The following is a 23,128-nucleotide window of genomic DNA, read 5'->3' on the forward strand; positions in this document are numbered from 1 at the left end:
CTTTTGATTGGGTAAAAACAAGTATGTATTATATAAAAGTAACCCTCCACTCACACATAGGAAAACTATTAGGAGTATTGTAAGTATGAAAAATGTTATTTCTATTTTCAATGGCTTCCTTTTCCCTCTGCACAGGAATCTCAATACAGACAGTCTCCTGGTCCAGTCTAATTTCAGCTCCTACACCCTCAAGCCCAAAACTATAAATCACATTTATCTCCTCATAGTTCTCTTTGACTCAGCTCTCCCAATGAAGACCAGATTTGCACAAATTTAAGGGTGATAAAACTACTTAGGCAGTACTTATGCAGCTTCACTCGTTATCAAGCAGAATAACAACTGAACTTAATAGTTATCATGGTAAGTTGTAAATCCCTGCAGGGGAACAGACACACACATGCTGACGAATGGCAGGGATTCACTTTTTAGGTCATGCCAGTGGACACATGGTCCCTTAAACCCCCAGACCCTAAATAGAGCTGCAGCATTGAGGCCATTGAGGGTTATGTAATAGAGCAATGTCATCAGAGCCCTTTGGGTCAAAATGTGACCTTGGGGACATGCAGTCCCAGCAGTGGTATCCTAACACCCCACTCTGCTTATGGACAGCCAAGCTGTGTTTCCACAGGGAGCTCAAACTGCAGACTCATAAAATATTGTTACCATGTTCATGTGTTTATCTCAGCTGTCATACAGAATATTATAGCACTTTTGATTTCATACACATACAGCTGATTTTTTTTTAAAAGGCAGATCATGCAGATCCATGAAAATTAAAATCTCATGTTAAGTTCTCATGTGGTGTCTTTGATGTAAGCTTACTGTGTGGTCAGCAGCATTTGTAAATTTAGATTTCCTGTGAGGACAAAATGTGGTTAACACAATTTACGCAGCGATGTTCCCTTTAACTTCCTGTGTTTTAGCCATTTCTTGCTAGATTCTTTCTATTTCAATGGATCTTTAACCAAAATATTACAATATACTGCATGCAACAGCAACTATGCTGCTTCCTTTTAGTGTAACGCATGTTTTCACGCATGTTTAGCCCTGCAGTATTGTCAAGATAGCTGTTGGATGTGTATACCCTCAAATCAAAACCAGCTTTTCAGCTGGATATCTTTTTATAAGGTCAACTGCAGCCTATATTTACAGGTTGCACCTACCATTATGTTGACATCCTGTCTGCCTGCCTTTGTTGATAGAAACACACTACTGTATGCTACCTGCACAGCACTAAATAGCAAGTTATTAGCTGGGAAAAATGGCAAAGGATTTAGCTGGGAATGAGCCCGATTTTTTCTCAGGAGGTGGTGGAGACAGAAATGGAGCTAAAAGGAGAAGGGATATATGACATCCATCTGTCAGGTGGTCAGAAACAAGACTCCAATGCTAATGTTGCTCTATTGCTAGATGTGTGAATAGACAATTGCCTATATGTTGACCATATAAACTATATAAGGCCATAATATTTCATTGTTTTGTGTACAGCTTTTGTCTCCAATTAATTAATTCATACTTTTTTGTCATATTTGTTGAAACTGTCATTATATCCTGACAGTAATACATGAAACAGATTATCTGAAAAAATCATGTTGCTCCACCTCCTCATAATGCTCTTAATGGCATTTGCAAATAGTCAACTAGAGAAGTAGCCTCGAATGCAGCTGTCAATCATGTCAATTATGTGATGCATTGCCTTTTTCTCATATATGATTTTTCAAAAGCATATTTTAGTGTACTGCTAAGCTGCAGAATGTTTGTGACCTGGCTGCAGTTTTAAATCAGTTGAACAAATGAGATGGGACTGGGAGAGGCGGTCTCACTCTACTTCAAATTCTGGAGGCTTTTGCCTATTTTGAAACCTGAATCCACGGGGTGTGATCATCACTTCTATCAAAATATTATTTAAGTACTTACATAAAGTAGTTGATACTGTTGGAACAGGAGTCTGGAGTTCACACCTCTCACCCAGACACATATTTCATCCTCACTTATTAGCAGCTATTGCTGTGTGATGTTTCTGCCAGAGATGTCCGCTCAAAATATTTAGATATGAAGCACTTTGATAATGAGGAACATGTGAAATTGTTGACTTTCCTGTTCTCAGTTATTGGCATCTGTCTTCTTTACTCTTTCTCTCACACACTGTCTGCACATGTGTCTGTCCATGTGTTCAAGTGATACATATTTCTGGATATTTTTCCATCTATCTTGAGATGTTTAAACCAAACCAATGTTTCTGTCTCTCTTTCTATCCAGTTCATGCCTCCAGGGAGCCCGGCTGGCTGGAAGGGACTCTGGAAGGCCGAACAGGGTTGATACCAGAAAACTATGTGGAGTTTTTATAGTCCAGGGCCGAGAAAAAGACTTGAACTGGACAATACTGGACTGGAGTTGACCAAACTGGACTGGAGAGGACTATATCTGCACAATATTGAACAGACTCTATTAGATTGTATACTATAATGGACTGGACCATTGTTGATAAGGCCTCTTTTGTCTTGGCTGGACTGGGAATTGAAACTGGACCAAGCAGAAACATAGAATGGTATGATGCAGGACCGAAGGAGAGACCCAAGAATTGCACTGGAAAAAAAAAAAGATGAGTCCCACTGTGTTTCCCAACTGTTGGATTAGTGTGGATGGCTTCCCAAGTCCTGGAGAAGAGAATGTGGTAATGAACCTGGAATGTGTGTGAGAGAAAAGAGTGTGGAAATCACATGTATAAATGAGTTGACATTTCTGAGCTGTAAGGTTTTCAGCCCTTGCTTTATGACTTTAAACTGCACTGCCATTGCTTCAGAATCTCCTCTTTTTGTCAGCCAGAAATAGAAGAAATCTCCCTGTGGATATGATGGAAATGATGACAGGGAACAAGATAAAAAGCAAGTGGCCTTTAACTTGCGGACTTGCAAGTTCACTTCCTCACTGTGCGCTGTTTGAATGATTGCTAATCCCATTTGGGGGGACCGGAGCTTTTAAAGCCGATTTATATGACTGGGTTTTAGTTGTACGGCTGTAAATGTGTTTGTGAGCACTTGCTGTGGCGGTCTGGTAATTCCCTAGGTCAAGACTCAACCTGGCGAATGCTTTAGAGCTCCAGTTGAGCAGCAGGAGCCCCAGGGCAGATCAGCACAGGATGAGGTCGTCTTCAAAACAATTCGTCAAAAGGTCACCGTCAGGTTTATCCTTGTTTATAATGCCTCTCCCTGCAGAGCCCTCACAAAAAAATGTAAAATAAAAAATTCAAACAAGCTCCACAAGCAGATCAGCGATTTACAATGTAGAGTAACAACTGGTTCCTGCTGGTAAAAACAAGCCAAGCTGTGAGGCTTCGTTCGGCTTTCCCAGCTTATTTTTTGATTGTTGGAAATAATTGGATCCAATTTTGTATAATGTTGAATTATGTTGTATTTTTCACATCCCAGAGCCCCTTGTTTTTACCATCATGCAGATTCAACCTTTACTGTAAATGCTTTAATCTTGAGCCAACAACTAAAGTAATTTCACATTCAAAATATGAGTTGTGTAATAATGACCCAGCACAAGGGTGTTTTTCTGCTTTGTGGAGAATCACAAAGACGATGCTAATAATGTAATTATCTGAGGACGGACATTTACATTTGGAGCTGGTGCTTAAAGCCAACGCTGTCATTTACAATTAAATGAAATGCAGAAGTGTGTTTTTAAAAAAAAGCTCCAACATTTGAAGAAAGGAGAAATAAATAATTTTTAATAATTGCTCCTATATCTATTTGATAAGCTGGTCTGCTTTGGGGCTCCGGTCAATGTCCTCATTTAATGAATGGAAGCTAAACCTTTTCCTCAAACCACTTGGTGAACGTCTGTATCAAAGCTTTTTGTTAAACTCAATTATTTTCTTTTAGGACAAATATTGAAAGACAATTTTAGCATTTTTAACATGAAAATTAAATGGGAGAGTAAAAAAAAACTTAAATGTGAAATGAGACTACTTTGTTCATATCTGAACTTGTTATTTATCAGAGTTTCTTAAAGACTCAATCCTGAACTGTATTCATTTTGAGGTGTTTTGTTGACATTGTAAATAAATACACAGCATTTGATAAGGTATAATTTTTTTAAGTATGAAATTTTATATTTTGTATTTTTAGCATACTAACTTAATTCTTTAATTCCATATTTGTTGCCCAGATTTTTTTTTTTTAATCATTTAAGTCTATCTACAGCCTTAAATATTCTTTCAGATGTTTTGGTGAATTGACAGTGCAGAATTAAAGATAAATGTTCAACAGCTGCAGCCGGTGTCTTGTGTTTTTTTTTGGTTCTCGTGCATGGATATTCATACTATGGCTGTATTCACACATGTTCATGTGCTTCCTTTTTATTTGAATGTGTTGAAGTTAACAGTGACATTTTGGACCAAAATTATGTATTTTTTATTGCAATCACAGCAATCGATTAACTACGTGTTTCTCTAATCTCCTATTCATGACACTTTATAGGCATACTAACAATTTTATGACAAATGACCTATACTATGTCAACTATACTGTGACTTTCAAGCATTTTAAAGGCTGACTAACGTTTTTATCATTTCTAGCATTTTTAGGCATTTTAAAATTTGACCTTTTTAAACAAAAATCAACATGTTACAGTATGACTTTTTTTTGAGGGTGTTATTCTTGGACATTCCATAATATGGTATTTTTGTTGTTGCTATTTTTAGAAAAAATTAAACTACCACATGTATCAACAGACTATAATTGACCCATTTCTAGTATTTTTAGAGTTTTAAAAATTTGAACATTTTTGACAAAAACCGACATTGACTTTTTTTTTAGGGCGTCATTTTTGAACATCCCATAATATGGCGTTTTTCTCTAATTTCTGGTCATATTATGCTCTAAAATGTATCAACAGAACATAATTGACCCATTTTAAGCATTTTAAGGCATTTTAAAACTACACCATTTTTGACAAAAATCGTCATACTGACTTTTTTTTTGAGGGGGTTATTTTTGGATATCCCACAATATGGTGTTTTTTCTTTGCTAATTTTAGACAAACTATACTACTACATGTATCAACAAACTACCATTGACTCATTTTAAGCATTTTATGATTTCGACCATTTTTGACAAATATCGACATACTATAGTATGACTTTTTTTGAGGTTTTTTTTTTTTTTTTGGACATCCCTTAGTGGCATTTTACCACTATTTTTGGACAAACTATACTACCACATGCATCAGCAGACTATAATAGATACATTTCTAGCATTTTAAAATTTGACCTTTTTGACTAAAATAGACACATGTACTATAGTATGACTTTTTTTGAGGGTGTCATTTTTGGACATATAATATGGTGGGGTTTTTTTTGCTATTTTTAGACAAACTGTACTACCACATGCATCAACAGAATAATTGACTCATTTAAAGCATTTTTAGGCACTTCGAAATTTCACGTTTTTCTTCTACTGTACTATAACCTTTTTTTTAAATGAAATTTTGATGACACTAATGGCATTTTAACACACTATACTATGGCTTTTTTTTAAATTACATTTTTATACATTTTTTATAACCTACTATTTCATGAGTTTTTATAGCATTTTCCATGGCATACAGTACTTCCCTATGCGTTTTTTTTTTAGTCATTTGTTCTGACATAAAATAAGGCTAAACTAGTCAACAAATGTATTTCTTAAAATGCAGAATTACTTCTTGAAATGATCTGTTTTAATACATATAATTCACATTTACAGGTAAAGTTAAACCACTTGAGATTTGAGAGAAAAAAACCACTGGAGCTGAGCATTGAAAAACAGGAAACTTTATTGTGTAAGATGTTTGAACTAAAGAGAAATCAGTTCTTCCGAATCTTCACTTTCAACCAGTGATGACAAAAACATCATCCAAGTTGTTGCCAACGCGATGCTAAATCCAATGTCAAAGAACAACACAGATAACTTAATTCAACATTTAATCAAATAGGTGAAAATATCGACACTGACTACAGAGTAGGTGTAATACAGAAGTAAAACAAACTATTGTTTTTTTAAACAAACATTTTATATTTTTTGTTTGTTTTTACATTGGATTACATTTACATAAATGAAATACGAACAAAACAGACTTCAATGAAAGCTATAGCCATATGTACCAGTGAAACATGATCTGCCCTTAATCTTTAAAGATAATATTTGCATGTAGTTTATACAAAATAGACTTTATCAACCAGTATGAGGGTAGTGCAATTCCGTCAGGCTCTGGTAGATTTACTTTCACACGGAGATTCAACTTTTTTTTTTTCTTTCATTTTCTATTTTAAAGTGACCAGTAAATCCTCACAGCAATATACATGGTCCACAGCCTGGACCTTTACAAAATATACCTTTCAAATAAAATGAGAAGTACTAGAAGTTGGATAATAAGTGCTACTTAAAATGTAACTGCTTGAATACTTCTTTTTGTTTGTTAAATCTTTTTTTTTTCTCCTCTGCTTTGGTCACTCTTATATAACGCAAAAACCTCCTCCAGTACATCTCACCTTCCATCCCTCCCTCTCCCTCGTTTCCTTAGAACTTTAAAACACAGTGAGCATTCACATAGACTTTCCCATTGACTCGTAGAATTTACATTTACTTCACAAGACAAACATGTTTAACACTTCCTAATGTATTCAACACGTCTACCTTTATCAAACACAAACCAACAAACAGAAAAATATTTACTTTCTTGACTCGTTCAATGTACAAAAAGGATTGGGTAAAATTATTCATATCAAAGACGATCAAGCTGATGTATTCAAAATCGCAGAAAATATTTTTTTTTGTTTTTGTTTTTTACAATAGATCAATCTCCAAAAGCATTGATATTTGTTAAGGGTTTCTCTATTTCCTGATTTGAAATTGTATTTCTATGGCTCTCTGTCTCCCTTTCGCAAGGCCTTTACATGTAGTTGAAAGGTAAAAGAGAAAAATGTATAGGAGTATAGCGGTTATGTCCATGTAAAAATATTTTGTAATAATAGACACTGTTTACATTGCACTGGATATGTCGGCGCTGCTATATACACCTATGGCCATTCAGAAATGAGCAGGGATATGATTACATCTACACGTTAAAGCTGGTTTTCTGAAGCACCACCACCACCTGGAAACAACTGTAATACTGTATGCAAAAGTCACCCAAACAAATAAACAGTTTCATCAATTTCCCCAGAATAATCAACATTGACATGAGCGATGCCAAGCCCGTGTTCTGCACAACTCAAGGCCACAAGACCGAGTGAAGCTGAAAGCCTGCGTGAAAAACCCTGCTGTGAGTGACCATCCTTTGGCAGCATGGCTGATTAAAAACATATTGGCTCTTATTGAATAGTAGCTTTTATGCGTCCAGAGTCTGCTGTGCCGTTAGCTATAAGTAACACACAAATGACTGGTCTCTATGGCAACCTGCTACCTGGTCTGTTAACGGCCATTGAGAGTTATGCGCTGCGAAGGGATGAGTACCATTCAGAATAAATGTCTGAAAATCTCTATGGTCAACCTTTTAGCCAGAGAGGCCTGGCAGTTACAGGAAACACTTAGGGGTATAGAAGGGGGGGGGGGGGGGGTTTGCGCTTCCAGCTGAAGCCAATGTGTACAACAGCACTATTAATGCATTTTGCTTTGGCCATACAGTAAGCTGGTACAAATGTTGTTTTTACATTAAAAATGTACCAAATGCTGACCACTACCTGTTTGAGAACAATAGATATTACTGCTTACTTTGCAATTTCAAAAATACAATATTTTGTGCATCTCCAAAATAAGCCTATCATATCATACACTCAACTTGGATGATAACAATCAGTACTTTTAAGCTGGTGTAGGTGTGACACTGAACTAAGATCTCTTTCATAAATGAGCACCCTCGAGCAAAATTACAAAACCATATAGTCCCGACTGAATAATCTTTCACATCTCCAGGAAAATACATACAAAAACTAGATTTCTTTTACGTTTGGCACTAATGGAAAACATCCAAGAGATGTATTTACTCATAGCCTGAGCTTTGATTCACAAATTATTTGGACCAAACTGCATCGTCTTCCAAAAATATGTAGAGGTGAAATCCTGTGCTGAGATCAGAGGTTCCATCGATTATGAGTGTCTCTATTTTTACATCTTATATACAAAACAAATATATATATTTATATATATATATGATATAGATAGATAGCTCTAATTACCTTTTCAGACACGTTTAGCTCAACAACTTAATGAGAACCCCACTTCATGTTTGTGCAAATAATTTGAGATGAAGCTGATTAAAGGGTATATTTAATTTAAAATGGTATTTTTTAGTGAAATGCAATACACATGTCCCAAATAATATGCTTTTGTTTACCTATCAGGAGTACTATAAGGTGAAGTTTATAAGGTCTGGACACAGTGTCAGTAAATACAATCTGAAGTATTTAGAAGGGCTGTACCAAATTTGATTTTTTTTTTACTTTATAGTGCTCTGAAGTTATTAGAGATGTTTGGATCCCATGGATCTTTATCTGCAGCTGTGCAGAACTACCTGGTTTAAACAAAATTAATAGACATGCAAAGAAAAAAGAAGAAGCTGTGCAGCATTTTATGCAGCATTATTAATAAAGCTTCTAACTATTCAGTACAGCCTCAGTATTAAGAAGTTTGAAAATTGTCTCGCTCTTACTGTGTTGGTGGTACCTTATTTTGAAAATCCAACCTGTCTAGTACTCCTGTCAGGTTACAACACACACCATGAAATGACTGCTATTTGGCCTTACTGTGACTTCTGAGGTGGGAACAGACTGTCTGGCCAGGTAAGTCCATGAAACCACATTTTTGAATAAAGTTGTATGAAACCATTGACTAAACTAGAACCTCAGTGTGACTGCAGCCGGCAATGAAAGGACGGTTTTGACTTCAAGACAGGTTTGCTTGGATCATTATGGCTATTTACTAAAACACAGACGCCTTGGATGTTTCTTTCCAAGGCAATTTAGTTATAAAAATCTCACTTGTGTGATTGCATCTGAATAAATTACAAAGATTTGTAAACAAATTTGATTCCAATCAACAACTCGCTGATCCACTGACTCATTGATTCCAAAATCTAAACTCTAATGTTTAAGTCAGTAGTGCCTTGTTTAATTCCAGTGGTGTCCATTTAGCACCAGTGTGGCTGCAACTTCTCAAAGGCTTGTTATAGTGTATATTCAATATTCTTATCTGTTGATATAATATGGGTACTGTAACTTTGTGTAACAATGTGATACTGATTGGGAGATGCCGTATATTTCTCTGATATACTTTCCATTGGTGAAGAAACACACATTAAAAATGTGTCTTTTTTTCTGGGATTCTGTGACTTTTTAAGACCTAAAACATTAAGATTTCATATTTAATATTTCATACTGCTCTATGCATTGTTAATCTATACCATAGGCTTCTTCCTTATGTACATGTCTGGGGATAAGAACAGAAAGAGCTGCCCACATTAAAAAACACCAAAAACGGCTGCTTGGAAAGAAAACGAAAACAGAAAAAATATGTCTGTAATGGTTAGATGCAAAAAAAAATAAAAAAACACGGTTTAGAGCGGATGGCTATGAAGAGCTTTAAAAGCTAAAAGGCACTGTTTTTCCCTTCTCAGATACATCCTGTGTAAACATTTCGCTGAGTGAATGTGTCTACGAATAATTTGTGTGTTTGTGTGTGTAAGCGTGACTTTTGCGTGTGTACAGAGATGCATGTCTGCATAAAATAATCCTCGATCTGTGTTTTTTCTTCCATTGGTCAGGTATATAAATCTGATTCCTATCATTTCAGAAGTGATGACTGATCCACAGCTGAAAACAGTTCGTCCTCAATATCCACGGGTCCAGAAGAAAAAAAAGGAGAAGTTCTCTCATTTCAGAGAATGTTTCTCATTTCTCTGTCTTTTTGTTTATCCCCTTTCATCGCCAAAAGTCCTCTGGAAACCACAACAAGTGAACACTCACTACATTCTCTGCGCAGTGGAGCTGGGAAGGGCAAACATAGACAAGCTGGGCAGGTGAGCAGAGGAACAGCAGGCTTAAACTTGAAGGGAGCTTCAACAGGCTGCTCATCCGGCGAGTTGGATATTAGGGTGTCATGTCGAGGGTGGAAAAGGTGTTTCTAGGTGTTGGCTTGTCAGTAAAAACAGCAATAAAACACTGGAGGCAGGAGAGTAAGAGGCAGGCGGTCAACAAAAGAAACAGCATTAGAAAACCTGAGGACAGGGTCGTGGACGGAGGAGGGGGTGGGTGAAGGGGCTGGGAAAAAAAATAGATTGCCCAAAATGCATCCTGCCCATGATACATTCAGAGCCAACTTATTTCCCCTGGAGGACAATTTTTTTCTTGCTTAGCCAAGAGGAAGGGCTACACATCGGTTGGTAGAGTGTCCCACTGTAGTTTGGCCCAACCTGGGACCATAATAAGAGGCGTGAGGCCGCAGGTATTGTGCTCCGAGATAAGGCTGAATGGTTGAGGCTTGGAGGGGTGTGGCAGAATTCCTAGAAGGGGCCTGGGAAAAACGAGGAATCGAATTATCCGAGTGATGTGAGAGGCAGGACAAGCAAAGGCTTAGGGCGAAAGCTTGGGGCCCCGGAGAGGTACACGGGCAGGGCAGGATTTAAGGCATTGCTTCACAGTTTAAGGCAGTCATTTCTGATGAAACAGAAGAGGCTTGACGCTCCCGTCTTTGAATTTTGGTATCTGGTTGGTGATGATCTCTGCCAGCATCTCCGGAAATTCCACACTGAGGGTTTTATTCACAAAGGTGTAGAAACAGATCTGGAGAAGACCCTCGACCATCTGGAGGAGACAGACAGATTAGTGAGACTTTATTAGATATAAAAATATAAAAAACAATAAAATTACATTAAATAACTTAAATTGACCTTCTAAAGAGGCTTAAAATGAAGGTTGAAGGTGTGGTAACCCGTGTCTGTAATGCATTATGAACATACTTATATTTCATTATGATTGCTTATATCGCTGTATAATTTAAGTTATAAGCCCTCATGAACATTTTCAATGCTTTAAAGCAATGATTATAACACTTATAAAACATTTTATAATGACTAAAAAGGATAAGTATCATAATACTTCATAACTGCAGACATTCACTGTTATAATGCATTGTAATGTGATCTGGGGTTAGGCTACGATGCATTATACGTTTATAAATGCATTATAAACATAGGCTTGCAAAACCAATGTTAGTGAGTGAACAGCAATTATAAAGTATTATGACACTTGGCCTTATAAGTCATAAGATGATAATATAATAAGAATAATTATGAGTTCTTATAACTTTATTATACAGTGTTAAAAGCACGTACACATTATAAGTATGTTCATAAGGCATCATAGACATGCTATATAAAAAGGATAATTGAGAATACTTCTACTTCTTCTACTACTCATAGATTTGACTAGAATATACAGTAATGCACTTAGTCCGATCTATGGGTGTATTCTTCAGGGTTTTGAACCCTGCATGGTGCAGGGAACTTAAAAGCTATAAATGCACTTAAACTGTAAGACATGGGGAAAAAAAGCCCAGCGAGCATTAAAAAAGATGGAAAAAGGAAGCCATGGGACACTTGTAAATGCTAAAGATACAACTGCCACAAAATATAATATGTAGGAAATTATACACAGAACAAAGGAGAGGAAAGACATAAAGAATGCATTATATAGCTGTGTGTGTGTGTGTGTGTGTGTGTGTGTGTGTGTGTGTGTGTGTGCTTCTCTAACCTCCTGCATGGAGTCCAGTAGCTTAGTTAGCTGATAGAAACGTTGCCAGTTCTGACTAGTGTTCTCCTCTCTCTTGACGATGGCTTTCCCCAGCTCCTTGATGTATGTCATCCTGATCTCGTCAAACACCGCCTGGCTCTTCAGACCATCTTTCGGTACTACACAAACACACAAACAAACACAGACACAGAAACATCAACACAAACCCAAATATCGTCAGATACATTAGTGTGAAAGTTAGAAAAAATTATGTGTAGCTGGATCCCCTCAGTGGATCCCTGGTCACATAAAATGAACTAGTTTAAAATCCTATTAGGATATTGCTGTTATATTTGGCTTTGCATGTCAAGAACTCCTGAAAGGTCGTTGTTAGACCAAGATCAGAACTTTTACACCATGTCTTATAAGATGAGTTGTTAATTTCTGTCTTTACTGCTGCTGGAGGAGCTAAAAGTGAGAACTCATATGGGCTAGTAGATATTTTTCAGGTTCATCTTCACTAGATAAAACATTTTTTTCAACTGCAATGAATACCTAACAATGTACCCTCATTGTATGTGTGTGTATATATATATATATATATATATATATATATATATATATATGCTCTGCCATCTGGACAGCTGGTGATGTGAACAGCTGGTTATGCATCTGTCTCAAACTGAAAATCCATCAGTATGTGGCTATTTGTCTTGGTCTGTTTTCCCTGTTCTCTGCTGCAACAACCAGCACAGGACATTAATAATTCATTAAATCTTACTGTGTGGGACCCAAACAAGGACCCTTAGGAGACACTGGCCAAACACACATAGATGCATGCGTGCACTTCCTAATCAGAGTGCTGAAGGCAGTGGAAAATATGCAAAGCTGAAGGTAACATCAATTGCTACTGTGTGGTGTGTCCCTGAACCAGTGTGGCATGCAAGCAGAACCACAAACTCTGCAGTTACAATGGGGTTTAAAGAACACACAGTGAAGAGTTTGACTATTCTGGTCGGTGCAAAAAAAAAGGGAGCTAAAAACAATAGATGGCAGAGAAAAATCAATATGAAGTTGTCATAACAACCATGTCAACATATCACAGACTCCTTGTCAGTCTGGGGCCTGGCGCTGGGCCCACGAAAAGCCACAGTAGCTGGCGGAGAGATTATGCAAAGCCACAGAGGGCAGGGTCGGGGTGAAATACTGTCCGATTTACATAATCAGATAAATGGGAGATACCACAGTGCAAGTGCTATCTGGCCCTTTTCATTATGCATGCTCAGGTTTGGCCTAGAGCACAAGAGTAAAAACTGCCTGCCTTTCCTGCTCTCTGCTCTGGAGTATTAAGTATAAAATAACTGAATGTGTCTTTTTATTTAACAGAATCTTAGTAGAAAAGAGCTACTATGATCTGTGTGGGTTTAAAAAAAACAAAAAACTATTGTGAAAATTCTGTGGTGCAGCTGTTCACTCTGCTGATAGTGAAGACGGCCTCCTGCACCTAACACATATGTTCAACCGTAAATCACATTCTCCCATAGGGTGATTTTAATTTCAACTCTCTTGCACAAAAAAACAGTTTGACCTCCTCTTCCCTGAAGGGAACAGATGGAAACGGCTCTCAGGTATAAAAATGCACGCAGGACTCAGTATGGAAATGTCATTTCCTCTGCATAACGAGCACATAGCCTCTAAAGTGCATCCTTTCCCTGCCATTCACTGAGAGTGAGGCGGAAGGAAGAATGGTCACCTCCTCAGCAAAGAGTAATTTACATAATGGGCAAAAAAAGTTTGATGTAGTAATATGTTTGCCATGCTGTGTGGTGTTTTTATGGAGATCTTTAAGGGGGGTAATTACATAGCTGGACTGGTAGCCTATTATTATTTTACCTCTTAAAAGGGAGAAAAAGTGAGGTCTGTTGCGCTTTTTGTCCTTCTGTTGTACCTTGTCAGGATTGGCCCTCTAATGACCTTCAATTTGTACATTTCGAAGCCAACAATTCAAAATGCATTCAGAATAAATTTAGAATATGAGAACACATTTCTGCTGAATCTCATTTCCACTTTCTCCAATTAACAAAATTGGACAAAATGGGTTTGTTATAATGATGTTTTTCATTATGTCCTCTTATGCAATTTAGGCAATTAACAACTGTGATGATTTTATAGCAAGCCAAACAGCAAGTGGTATTTTATACTTTAACATAAGAAACAGAAAAGTTGAACTCATTGAACTCTGAGCTCAACACGTTGTACATTTTACAGCTTTCAAAGAAACTACTGAAGTAAATATGTGGTGGTTACAAGACAGAGCTGCTTTATGTTAAAGGAGAAAAAAAAGGCCTGTCTACATAGATCAAGTACTTAATGGACACTTGAAGATATTTTCAACTGAGACAGTGACTACAGAAGAACACACTGTACTTTCACGGGAAAGTTTTTCAAGGGAGACCTTAGAAAGCTGGATGGGTACGAAAAGCGCCTGAAGGAAAACAAATAAAAACCAGCTTTCTGACATAGACAGATCAGCTACAGATCATCAATCTTAAGTGTAATGATGTGTTGTTATCCACCTTTTTTTTTAAAGTATCAAAGCACACTTATTACCGCAGGTTTTGACAAATTAACCGAGAAGTAAATCATCTGTGTTATACCTCAAACATTAAGGAATACTTCACTCTTAAAATGACCTTTTGTATATGAATTACTCCTCCTGTGTTACTTTAATTTCCTTGAACTCTGTTTTTCTCACATGCCTCCACAGTGAGCAGAGAATATAATAACAGAGTAAATCTTTAGAAAATGGAAGTACATGTAGGCCTCGTTAAACAACAAAAAAAATTAATCACAATATGGTTTGGCATGATTCCAAAAAAAGTTGGGATGTTGTCCAAAATGTAAATAAAACAGAATGTACTCATTTGCTAATCCTTTGTGACATATAAAAAATTAATTGAAAACCAGACAAGGTCGATATATTTTATGTTCAAGCAGATAAAGTTGTAAATTCCTAATTTGATGTGTCGGTTTGTACAAATTTGCACACAGCTCATACAGTATATACAGTATATTCCCAGTGTCATTCCACCCAAACATGCTTTATTGCCAAACTTAAACTAGGTGCGCTACAGGTCTAGACTCGCACGTGCAAAGGTTTTCATGAAAATGCATGTGTGTGTTAAGTACTGAGTATATAGCTGGATGAATGGGATTTGGATTATACTGCACGAGTTGTGTGTGAGTATGTAATAAGGTGTTTTTAAAAACAATATTGTCTTGAACATTTTCTAAAATGTAATTTTCTAATCCTTTGTGACTGTACAAAGATGGTACATTTTATGTTTACAATTTAACCTTTTTTTGTTAAAATAATCTAAAGTGAATTATGAATGTGATGCGCTCTGTTTTTATTTACATTTCTCACAGCTCTCCAGCTAAAATCAGGGTTGTAGTCGTTTTGCTGTTGCTAAATGAGGCCTCCATTTATTTCAATTCATCAAGTATTTACTCTATCTTTGGCTCCTCTGTTCACCACAAGTGAGAACAAGTTTTCTTCAAGAATTCAAGGTAACACAAAGTGACTAATTTGCATGCCAATAATTTCAAGGGTGAGGTATTCCTTTAAGTTTCATAAAGAAGAAAAATAGAGTTGAAAACACTTCTGTATATTTTTGCAAAACTCACAAAGCTAAAGTAGCCACATAACACCAACATAAAAAAGCAATGCTGTGACTTTAAATCCGTGGCTTAGTGTGCATGTGTTGATTAAAATCCTCTGTGTATGCACGTGAAATTTTTTTATAGAGTTTGTAATATAGTTTTGATCATCAAAGGTATTTAAAATGACTCCATTAGGTACTGACTATTAGCACGCACAGATTCACCCAATCACAGCTTTGCTATCTGCAGGCACTACAAGATGAAGTCATGTCTGCAGACAGCACAATAAACCAGATGTATTCACTCATCCATCCTCATAAATACTGCTGGAATATGCGTAGAAATTCAATTCAACTCAATAAACTAACCCTGCTGGCCTTACACTAAAATGAAAAGGCTGCAGTGTTGATACAACATAAAAGTGATTTGGAGATCTGTGTTAATCCCAGAATAATTGCATGTTCCTGAAGTTTAAAAAACGCCGCTGTGACTTTGTAATAAGAAGTGTGTGTCATTACCTGTACTAAGCAGTAACAGGACCTTCATGCACAGGTACTCTTCATAGGACACCTGCAGTCTGACAAACTCATTACAGATCTTCAGCATCTGCTCGCACTGGTCGTTCATGAAGGGCAGCTTCATACGATCTCTGAAAGGAGGGAGACGGAAGGAAAGGCCAAAGGAGAAAGTAGAGGTGGGGACAGCGGGGGAATAAACAAAAAGAAAAACAGACATATGGATTAGAGGTGAAGTTCTTTCAGTCATACTGTTATTCAATTCTCAACATACAGCCTCAGCTGCAGGAGAAAACCGGACTGTGAAATCAGTTCTGATGGATTTTCACAGCCCACCTCCACCAACACACAGCCCACATCACTGTCTACCTCTAAAATCAATACAGCGCATTCTCCAGATACGCAGCCTTGGCTTTAGAGGCATCTATTCATTCTGACCAACAGCAGTCTTCACCTTTCATATCTATTTTTACCCCTCTCTGGTTAGACGTGTCCTTTGAGGGCAGCTATTCACAAATATTTTCAATGAAGAGGATGAGATGTTCGTAAGCTGTCACTAAGCCAAGAGCTTAGTGTTTGTTGCACTCTTGCTACTTATGACAAAGTGAAAAACATTTACACTATTAGGCACATGAACACCGCACCCTCAAGCAAGTTCCAAATGGTCACATCAGAGTCAGTGGTTACTTAAAAAGAGCCGAGACCAGAACCCCCACCAAGTATTTAGCAAATGGAAGTGATCAAGATATGTGTCAATAGCAATGGATTAATAGTTATTGTTCAAATGTTGTTCACTGATGAAACATTTCCTGACTGAAATCACAGTACTTCGTTACATTTTATGCAGCGTTTTATTCAAAGGGCTGAATAACGAAAACAATGCAGTGTCGAAAAACTGCGGTTCCGCAAATGGCCACTTGAGGCTGGCTCAAAGAACGAGTCAATCCCTACTGACCAAATATTAAAACAATAGATCGTAGTATGAAATTTGGATGCAGTCTCTGTGACGTCATCCACAGGCTTCTGAAGAGGTGAAATAAGGCTTAAAGCACCATGGCAGTGCCTCACTCTCCCTATCTCCAGGATAATACAAAAACAGAGCAAAAAGGTGGAGCAGGGGTGAGCTGAGGTGGGCTGAATGCAGCACTGAGCCAGCTGTCACTCAAAGCAGCCATGCCCTTAATTTATGTATGAATTTATGCATTAACCCTTGTGTTGTCTTGGGGGGGAAATTACCCTATTTAACAGCGGAGGAAACCTCAATTCACCTTAATTATCTTTTTTTAAACTTGAAATTCAATGACTTTTCCTAGAATGACCCCAAAAGTAAAACATTGCCTTTGTTCATATTTCCATGAAATAAACACGTTAATTATGTGGGGTTGTTTATACACGGCCACCCATAAAGTTGGAATACAATATTTTTTTTACCTCTTTCCATGAAATGATTGTGAAAATGTGATTCGTTCTTGACAGATAAAGTGTATATCTTCTCAAAATTTTATGAATCAATCTCTTCCAAACATATCATGAAATAAAACCACAATTCACAGAGGATTGTGTCTGAAAACAAAATCATTCCAACTTCATGGTTGACCGTGTATAAATAACCTCCCTTGGCACTGCCAAGATGGTGACAGCCGGAGCCACCACAGTGTGCTTCACAATGGCTCCTCAAAACCCTTTGTAGGACATCACACCTCCATATGTTTACATTTCTCCGAGTGAGGTAAATATACAGTCCTGAGTACTGAAACTAAGATGTTGTATCACATTGAAATAGATATTAAATATTTTCAAAGATGATACCCATCGCCACATGGAAGCTGTAGTTGTTGAATGTGAACAAAATAATACAATTCTCTAAGATAAAAAGATTAGGTGGTCAAATTAAAAAGTATAATATGTAGAAGGTTGGTGTTGAAACACAGCATTGTGTTTATTTGTTTTAAAGCACAACTAAACAAACTCAACCCGTTCTACAACCCTGCAGGAAGGTGCCACATTCTCTGATTTTGTGTGAATAAGAGCTTGATGTTGTGCCCGCATGTGTATATCGATTAACCCGACACTGCAACGACACAGCAGCACTCTGCACACAGCCTTGGAAAGAACATGGAACAGGGGAAACAACCTGTTCTTTGTAAAAAAAAAAAACACCTGTTCGTATCATATCAGACACTGAAGACATAACATAATATAATCTATTTCAAAACAGCAAAAATACAACACCATGGAGAGGGAGAAAGCCTGGTTAAAAAATAGTCTGATAGTGGTAAAAAAAAATATAAGAAAAACCCACCAATGGTGTAAAGTGCTTTGACGGATTAATATTAAAGATAATAAAGTGGGACACTGGTTCAGCTACCCGAGTATTTAAAATCTGATGTTCAAAAGATAGAAACAGTGCTGTAGGATCAGACAAACTAACGGGAGCTGAACCGTTTTATCTTGTGTCCTCCAGGGATGACAAAGACTGTTGTAAGGACAGAGACCTCTAAGCATAATCAATTTCTACAACCAGTGGTCCTTTAAGTACTGTGGCAGTGCAATTAACATACTGCAGTGGTACCTGAACTCTTAGTCCGTGGCATCTAGGTAGCACAAAATGTTTACTGTATGGTTAAGCATGCACTCTGTTCTGCCTCTGTGAGGAATATGCTTGTCTGGTTTTGCTTTGTTGTGTGCATTACAGAACATGAGGTATTCTTCCCTATAATTATCCTCTCGATATATCCCCATGAATACTCTTTAGAATTATTGTAAAAAGTTGATTCATTTCAATGCTGCAACATAAAACTCACATATTGCGATAATACCAAAAAATGTTAATAACGAATTTCATTATCAGGGATTTTGGTTTTGGTGATATTTGAGTCGTAGTATTAAAGTAAAATTATACAAATGTCTGAATTAAAACTCTTGTTTTTGTCCCTTAAACTTAAGGGATATAATAGCAACATTTTTGGTAAAATGGGAAAGGTTTCGGATGGGATTTAATTTAATTGTTCACATTACAGAAAACTTTACTTGTTGCTAAAGTTTGCAAGAGCTTCGGAAAATAAAAGGCTGCAAGGCAATTTTTTTTTTTGCTATTGGACTAGTAATATTACCTGACTTGCTATATCTTGTCTTGCTGTACTCGCTTGATATTTGGCTGTGTTAGCAAAGTGGTTAATTAGGTTTTGATCATAAATAATGTAATCAAAACAAATGTTGCTTTAAAAGTGCTTGTAGTTAGAACAGTTATTCAGCTAATCTTGTTCTGTCAAAACAAGATTATCTGATTAAGTTTCCCACTGGTTCCAGTTTTTCTGCTCAGATAGCTCTATGCCTAGTGGCAAATAAACCTTCATTTGTACCAACTCATGACAAACATGAGTGCAATTGGCTGCTTCTTTTCACCTGATTTAACAACTTGTCACACGGAAACTGCCAATTATCAGTCAGCCAATGAGCTGATTTCTATTCTAGCCAAGTTGAATCATAAATCATGAATCATGAACCGATGGGGCGAGTGTATAAGCCAAGTAATGAAGTGAGATGACACCCTGAAATGAGCAAATGTGAAACAAAATTGGCAGATTAAATGTCATGACGAAGATAGGACTGTACCCATATACACATGGTTACATACTTGTTGATGACGAGATCAGGGGCGAAGCAGAGCATGCTACCGTTGCACTGCTCGTACGACCTCCAACCAAGACTGAAAGACATGAGGAAGAGCCAGGAGCACTGCAGCAATGTCATCTGGTCATCCAGGTGCAGGTTGCGGAAGCCTAAGACAGTCAGATAAAGTGGACACAGACACAGTCATATATATAATCACACACATAATGTGGAGCTAAAAAAAGGGCTCTAACTTCGGAGGATTTAGTTGTTCTTTAGGCATGATCGGTGGACAGAGTATTCATTATTATACTGAGATGAGAGGTACAGAAACAGCACACAAAAGAAAAAGCTAATCGCTCAATATATAATTAAAACAAAATTAGAAAGCCAGTTTACACAAAGCAACAGAACAGGATCTAGTTAAGTCAATGTTCCAATTGGAAAATAAATTGCAGTTAATTTGTTTCAACGCTGTCATAACTATAAAAGTAAAATGAAATGTTCTTTCAAATTACATGTGCTTTAAACCACAGCTTTGTTATATAAGAGCACCCCCTCCCTACAGTAAGAGCTTCCCCTCACTATCACCTTGGCCGGCTGCCAGCTGTGGACAATGCACACTGAAAGATTGGAGCAAGATTTGTCCCTCATCATACTGTCACCCAAAAAAAAAAAAGATGCCGTTATGGTTTTGTTGAGTTTTTTTCTTATCAATATATGATCTTAAATATTTGGTGTGACCAATAGCAACGATTACAGTGAGAAGAGAAAATCTCCAAGCAAATACTTGGAGTGATTACCAAGTCATGTGCCTTCTTTCTCATGATTAGAAACTAGCATGGGGGGGGGGGGGGATTCCAAACTCTTTGCCTCTCTTTTTGTTCCTCTGGAAATGAAACATGGTAGTAATTAAATCCAGTAATAACCTTTTATGTGATATTTATAGTATGAATTTATTTGGGGCAACAGAAAAAGGTTATATGCATATACTGTACCTTACCCTTAAAAAAGTCAAGATCATGCTGACAATAAATGCAGCAATTTAAAGTGCTTTCAGATAAGGGGAAACATCCAGTCGCTTTGCAGAGATAATGATTTTAGCAGATTGTAGAAATATTATCTTTATTCACATTCCCAAAGACATTAACCTTGGTCATGACCGGATCTAAATGAAAGTACTCTGAAAAGGCTGGATTTCTAAAGTGAATTATTCTTTCATAAGCCACCATTATATTCCTTTTCCGTCTGTAATTACGGATTCAGCCCTTACAGAGGTCACACTTTTTTATGACACAGTTGCTGAACATCTGTTGTTCTTTGGCTACACAGCCAAGGGGAATTGTGTGGGGGGAAAAGATCCTGTACAATCTTAAAAACATCCACAATGGCCACAACTGCAACAATTTAGATAACCAACGGTCTACCAGCCTAAATCAACTACACAATGGCTTCTTTTTTTCTTATTATTAACTGTTTGATCCCACTTAATCAGCTGGAAGCTGCAACCTAAATCTGTCGAGCTTCGTAACCATTATTCATCTGGCTAGAGGAATGTCTTAACACTTGTTCTAACCACTCGAAGGAACACTGTGACGTTTGAATTATGTTTCTTCACTGGAAGAATCACATATTTTGTTTTATTACACAGGTTAACTTGCAGCTACTTGTGTGTTTTAGTTTCACTGAGAAAAATTCTGACAAGCACACGCTCAGTTAACTGGAGGGCAAAAGTGAAAGCTATGACATTGTGTTAAAATCTCTTGTTAAACTGCAAATTTTCCATTTGATCGAAAAGTGATGCAATTTCCTTTGCCAGCTGCATGTATTAAAAGTAACAAATGACTTCATTTTCCTTCAGTTCTTGGCCCGCTTCACTACACATTAGTTTCAGTTACAAGCTGGAAACTCTCCCAATGACACACTTTGCCTGAACAGTGATCTGCATCGACATGGTAAGGAGCTTCTTGTTACCTGGCAGTGACTTGGCCCACTTGACCGCAGAGATGACCTGCTGACCCCCCAGCCTGTTCAGAGTGGTCATGAGCCGTGAGGAGGTGTCAGGCAGTGTGCTGTCGTAGCCCGAGTAGATGATCTCCGGCTCGATGGCCTTGAGCACTGACAGCATGGTGGGCACGAGTTGGGGCATGCACCTGGGGATGACTGGAACGGGCAAGTTTGGCTCTGACGATCCAGGTGGCCGATGCACTTTCATCTTGGTCAGCTTCTTGTTTTTCCTCGCTGGAAGGCAGGGCGGGACAGAGGAGATGAAAGGGAGGAAAGAGACATAAAAAAGAGAACGAGTGAGTCTGACTTTTTAGGTATAAAAAAGAGAGTTAACGCTTTATAATAAGGTCCTTAATAACCAGTAATTAACAAGTAATAAGGCATTGTTCTCGCTTTCGATCCGGTAGTTGCAAAAAGCATAGTTAACTTATAGTTAACTTATAATAGATGAGCAATAAAGTATATTTTAATATCAATAAGCAAACAAAATAAGATTAATAAAGGCATGGCAAAGACATAATGGGTGGGTCATGGGTGTTTGTAATGCCATTATTAACACTTATATAAGCTTATAAACACACAATAATGTTAATAAGCATCTTGTAAGGACTTACAAGGGTCTTATTACTTGTTTATTACTTATTACAAGGACCTTAATATAAAGCGTTACCAAAAGAGACGCTCCTGCATCTTAAACATTATGATTTTTATTTTATAACCAACAACATCTCAGCAACCAGACACTAAAACAAGTTCAAGATCCAAACAACAAGTTGCTTGTTGTAGTGTCAGGATACACTTAGATTATGGCCGCCACCAGCATTAATTTGATAAAGAGTCATGTGTTTTCTCCAGAGAGGCATGTGCTGCATTATACAAATGTAAAGGCTGTGTTTTTAGGTTTAATTCATTGGTTTTTACATGATTCATTAATACATGATACTTTTATTTGTTGATTTGTAACACTTTATTATTGTTATTTTTAGTCTTGCAAAATCTGATTTATTGTTGTTTATTTCTTGCTTCTTTTTTTGGTCTGTGTTGTTTCTATTTTGCTTTGTAAAGCATTTTTGCCTTTATGTTTGTTTGAAAGGTGCAATATAAATTAAGTTGAGCTAAAAATTCAGGCTACAGCGGTAGTGGGTGGACACTATCGGCTCACAGAAAGAGGGTCGCTGGTTCGACTCCAGCCAGTAGCTCTTCTGTGTGGAGTTTGCATGTTCTCCCCTGTTCTTTCATGTCCTGATTTGCTGTCATAAAACAGTATAAAACACCACATTTTAGAAGTTGCTATTAATGTTCTGTCCATCAGCTCAGTCGTTAACTGACCAATCCTATTGGATCCTGGCTCTAAACATCGCTAAATTACGAAATAAATAGCGTTTTAACACACCAAGTGAAATAAAAATCCTTTCCCTGTTTGAATGATGCAACTCTGTGTATTAAATCAATCAACACCAAGACTCAACTGGCAAGTTGATGTACACAGGATGTGTGAAACAACAAATCTACAGGTAAAGTACTAATTAAAGCTGCTGCACACAATTAACACAGTTTTCTT

General features: G+C 37.2%; 2 protein-coding genes across 3 annotated transcripts in view; one reads left to right on the forward strand and one right to left on the reverse strand.

The window, feature by feature from the left end:
* The window catches only part of LOC131987276 (rho GTPase-activating protein 26-like), a 120,734-nt gene extending 117,229 nt beyond the window's left edge, over positions 1 to 3,505 (forward strand). The window contains exon 24 of the mRNA XM_059352472.1: positions 2,260 to 3,505. Within this exon, the coding sequence (XP_059208455.1) occupies positions 2,260 to 2,348 (89 nt within the window). The 3' untranslated portion in view covers positions 2,349 to 3,505. The remainder of the gene's footprint in view (positions 1 to 2,259) is intronic.
* Positions 3,506 to 5,796: 2,291 nt separating this feature from the next.
* The window catches only part of LOC131987275 (glucocorticoid receptor-like), an 84,861-nt gene continuing 67,529 nt past the window's right edge, over positions 5,797 to 23,128 (reverse strand). For both annotated transcript variants that reach the window (XM_059352471.1, XM_059352470.1), the window contains 5 exons: positions 21,535 to 21,801; positions 19,586 to 19,730; positions 15,952 to 16,082; positions 11,792 to 11,949; positions 5,797 to 10,843 (listed from right to left, as the gene is read on the reverse strand). In XM_059352471.1, the coding sequence (XP_059208454.1) occupies positions 10,691 to 10,843; positions 11,792 to 11,949; positions 15,952 to 16,082; positions 19,586 to 19,730; positions 21,535 to 21,801 (854 nt within the window). In that variant the 3' untranslated portion in view covers positions 5,797 to 10,690. The remainder of the gene's footprint in view (positions 10,844 to 11,791; positions 11,950 to 15,951; positions 16,083 to 19,585; positions 19,731 to 21,534; positions 21,802 to 23,128) is intronic.

This window comes from Centropristis striata, chromosome 15, assembly GCF_030273125.1.
Source record: "Centropristis striata isolate RG_2023a ecotype Rhode Island chromosome 15, C.striata_1.0, whole genome shotgun sequence".
NCBI classification, from domain to species: Eukaryota; Metazoa; Chordata; class Actinopteri; order Perciformes; family Serranidae; genus Centropristis; species Centropristis striata.